Source organism: Juglans regia, chromosome 2, assembly GCF_001411555.2.
Source record: "Juglans regia cultivar Chandler chromosome 2, Walnut 2.0, whole genome shotgun sequence".
NCBI classification, from domain to species: Eukaryota; Viridiplantae; Streptophyta; class Magnoliopsida; order Fagales; family Juglandaceae; genus Juglans; species Juglans regia.
Genome location: NC_049902.1, coordinates 26,433,718 through 26,437,913, shown reverse-complemented (window position 1 = coordinate 26,437,913; position 4,196 = coordinate 26,433,718). Strand labels below are relative to the sequence as shown.

Genomic DNA, 4,196 nt, shown 5'->3' with positions numbered 1-4,196 from the left:
TTTTGAAATTTGAAAAAGTTGAATTGTTTATTTTATTTTGTATTAGAAATTAAGAAAATTGTAATGATTAGATGAAATGAGATGAGATGAGACGTTTTTCCAAAATAAACTAAGCCTTTATCTTGAGGAATAGTGGTGGTGTAGGGGTGTAGGGTCCGTCACTATTTAATTTTCATATCTATAATTTTTTATTATACGGGGGTATCGATGTAGTAAACTTTTTTTTTTTTTTAAATAAGATATAGAATAGTGAATAATAGCATAGGAATACGCAGGCCATTATTTACGTACAAGTAAGGGCAAACAAACAATTCAAGATTCAAACCAATTAATGATCATCGATTGAAGAGTATCACATATCCTACTTAAATAATGGCCTGTTATTATTCACTATTCTATATCCTACTTAAAAAAAAAAAAAAACAAAAAAGGAGATTACTACCTCGATACCTCGTATAAAAGAAAATTATAGATATGGAAATTAAATAGTGACGGACCCCTATACCCCTACACCACCACAATTCCTCGAGATAAAGCTGCGCCTGTCGTAGTAATCAACCGAAAAAGGTTAAACAACACGCGATGCCGGTCATACACCCGATGCTATGATATGAAAACCGGCGCACAGGCCAGGACACATGCACTATAAAAAGAGGTAGTTCGGAAACCAAAAACATCATCCCCAAGTTCAAAATTTACGAAACCCAGGTGACGTACCTAGCCTGCTTTATATTTCACCTACATAACATTCATCAAAAGCTTATAAGATCGATACAGCTCCGGCCAATATTCTAATCATGGGCGCCATGCTAATTGATGTCGACATTCTTGTTCAGATACTTGTGGCGTATCTTTGTTTTCTCCCTCTTTGCCTGATTTGGAGTTGGAAGAGAACAATTACTCTGGTCACGAACTGGCCTCTTGTTGGAATGCTGCCTGAGCTTCTTTCTAAGTTATCGGATATCCATGAATATACAACCCAGATTCTGAAACAAAATGGTGGGACTTTTGAGTTCAAAGGGCCATGGTTAGCCAACATGGACTTTTTGGTCACTTGTGATCCCATGAACGTGCGCTATATATTGACACAAAACTTCACCAACTACACTAAAGGACCTGAGTTCAAGAAGGTTGCTGAGCCTTTTGGAGATGGGGTTCTTAACTCTAACTCGGAGTCATGGAAATCTTACAAAAAGTTGATTCACTCGATTTTTAAACACGGGAAGTTCCAATTGTTTCAAGAGAGATCTATACGTCAAAAGGTATCGCAAGGCCTGATCCCTGTTCTTGAACATGTGTCGAGACAAGGAACTGTGGTAGACTTGCAAGATGTTTTTCAACGGCTCACTTTCGATAATATCTGTCTTTTGGTAATGGGTTTTGATCCAAAGAGCCTTACCATTGAATTACCAAAAGATGATTACAGAATGGCATTTGACGAAGTAGAAGAGGCCATATTTTACCGGCATATTTTGCCGGGAAGCATTTGGAAGTTGCAGAAATGGCTTAACATAGGAGAAGAGAATAAGCTGAGAAAAGCCATGGAGATCTTGGATCCTTTCTTGTACCAGTGCATTTCATTAAAGAAAGGAGAATTTCTGAGACGCATAACATCCCAAATGGAGCAAGTTGAGGATGGGAAGGACGAGGACTTTGATATACTAACAGCTTGCATGACAGAACAAGAACAAGAAGCGAAAGAAGAAGTAGCACAGACGGATGATTATAGAAGATCTGACAGATATTTGAGAGACATTGCATTCAATTTCATAGCAGCTGGGAAAGACACTATAAACGCAGGTCTCACGTGGCTTTTCTGGCTTATTGCCACACACCCTTCAGTAGAAGAAAAGATACTAGAAGAGATCGAAGAAAATTTGCAGGCCAAAGATGATGGAAAGTGGAGGCATTTCAGCATAGAAGAGCAAAGCAAACTAGTTTATCTCCATGCAGCCATCTGCGAGGCTCTTCGGCTATATCCATCAATACCTTTCAATAACAGATTTTCTGTTGAACCAGACGTTCTTCCGAGCGGCCACCGCGTTAATGCGAACACGAAGATATTGGTGTCACTTTATTCAATGAGAAGTATGGAAGGAATATGGGGAGAAGATTGCTTGGAGTTCAAACCCGAGAGATGGATTTCTGAGAGAGGAGGAATAGTGCGCATACCATCTTACAAGTTCATTGCATTCAATACAGGACCTAGGAGCTGCTTGGGTCAAGACCTAACTTTCTTTCAGATGAAGACTATTGTTCCTGCAATTCTTTGTAATTACCGTATTCAAGTGGTTGAAGGACATCCTATTTCTCCATGTCTCTCTGTCACGCTTCATATGAAACATGGCTTGAAGGTCAGGGTTTCCAAGAGATCATGATGATTAAGTACGTACGTACGTACTAGTGTTGGACCATGAGAGGAATATTATTATAAATAATTTTGTTTATCATCCTCATACATCACATATCATATTTATTTTAATTTTTTTTTTCATAATAATTATGTGATGTATAGATGATAAGTAGAATAATTCAATTAGTTTAACAAGAATAAAATAAAAAATAATTTTAAAATGTATAAAATGTGTGACATGAGAAAATGGTAGCATCCATTTATTATGAATAATTTTCCCTTCTCCAAGTCTTTGTGATAGAGATTAATTATGAATAAATCAAAATTGTTTTCATGCAATTATATTTATATCCATCCGTCACAAATAGTTTAGGATATATATTAATGTTGTAAGTAGACAACGTGTTTCTCTATTTTTATATTAAAAATGTTTGGGTCGTATATATATAGAGTGATTCCACGAAAGTAGATTTTTTAAACGAATGTTGTCGATTTTTTTATATATCGTAGAGACGCGTGACTTTCTCTCGTATCACACTTCATTTGGAGAACCGGACTATTTAAAATTATAACTATATAAAAAAAATTAGTAATTAATTGGGGGCTATTTAGAATAAAAAAAAGAAGCAAAATTGACAATCCATGTCAAGCGGGAACCGAAAGTGGGATGCACAAGCGGCTGCTACACACAACATACGTCTCTATGTGGTGACATCATGACTTGTCTAAAAAATACGCAAAGATCACTTCCCTCATGTTTGGATGTTTACATCATTCCAATTCAATTTATTTTATTTTATTTTAATATTTAAATATTACTTAAATATAAATATTTTCTATTTTCAAATTTTTAAAATTTTAAATTTTTCATCTAATCATTATAACTTTCTTAAATTTCTAAATAAAACATAAAAATAATTCAATTTTTTTAAATTCTAAAATAAAAATTATATTCTAATAGTATTTTAACTTTATATATTTTTATTCAATTTGTTTTTCTTCTTTCTCAAAATTTCATAAAACATCTTATCTCAAATATCTTACTATTATTCACAAAATATTTTATTAATATTCACATGATATTCATCATTCTATCCTATCTTAACATCTAAATAAAATTTTAAATGATTGACTTGCTAAAAAAATAATTAAAAGAAATGATATTAGCAGTCTTATAGTGTGTAAGTTTCATACATTTTCTTTATAAAAAGTGGATAAATCTAAAGACCACCTAAATAAATTACTCTTTTTATAATAAACTTTAACTTTTTTTTAAAATAACTACACGAAATTTTTATATCTTAAAACATATCTACACCCAAAAAGTAATTAAGGAGAATGGGTACCTATTGATATTTGAAAAGGCAAAAACGATTATTGTTAAATGAGTCTCCAAGCGATGCAAGTTAACGCATCGTAGACACACCTATCAATGTGGGAGCTATGCTAGAGTGACCCACGATCAAGGCTTATTGGCTCAACGAAAAATCCGTCCAACGTTGCTTTTATTTTATTTTTAGTTTTTGATTTTTAAATCAAAACATTTTTAGATAGGGCTACAAATAAACATAGTAGCTCGAGCTCAGCTTTTATATACTCAATTTGAATTCGACTCATTCAATAAATGAGATAATCTTAAACATTAATATAAGTTCAAATATTAAATAAACAAAACTCATATAAATTTGGCTCGACTCAATTTAAACTCTGAACAAAATTCATATACACTTGACTCATTTGAGCTCATACTATATATTATATATGTATGTGAATAGTTAAACCGTTAGAATTTTTTATAAATTTTTTTTTTTTAAATTATTAATAAAAAAGATAAGATTCAAAT

The 4,196-nt window shown here is 32.7% G+C and overlaps 1 protein-coding gene across 1 annotated transcript; it reads left to right on the top strand.

Moving 5' to 3' along the window:
• Nucleotides 1–695: 695 nt before the first annotated feature.
• Nucleotides 696–2,447, top strand: LOC109002120 (alkane hydroxylase MAH1-like). The gene has a single exon (XM_018979734.2). It carries the CDS (start codon nt 798–800, stop codon nt 2,376–2,378), a length of 1,581 nt encoding a protein of 526 aa, XP_018835279.1. The 5' UTR covers nt 696–797; the 3' UTR covers nt 2,379–2,447.
• The last annotated feature ends 1,749 nt before the right edge of the window (nt 2,448–4,196 follow it).

Bases quoted from the DNA above. Each gene is read 5' to 3' on its own strand.
- LOC109002120 (XM_018979734.2), top strand. From the start codon at position 798: ATGGGCGCCATGCTAATTGATGTCGACATTCTTGTTCAGATACTTGTG.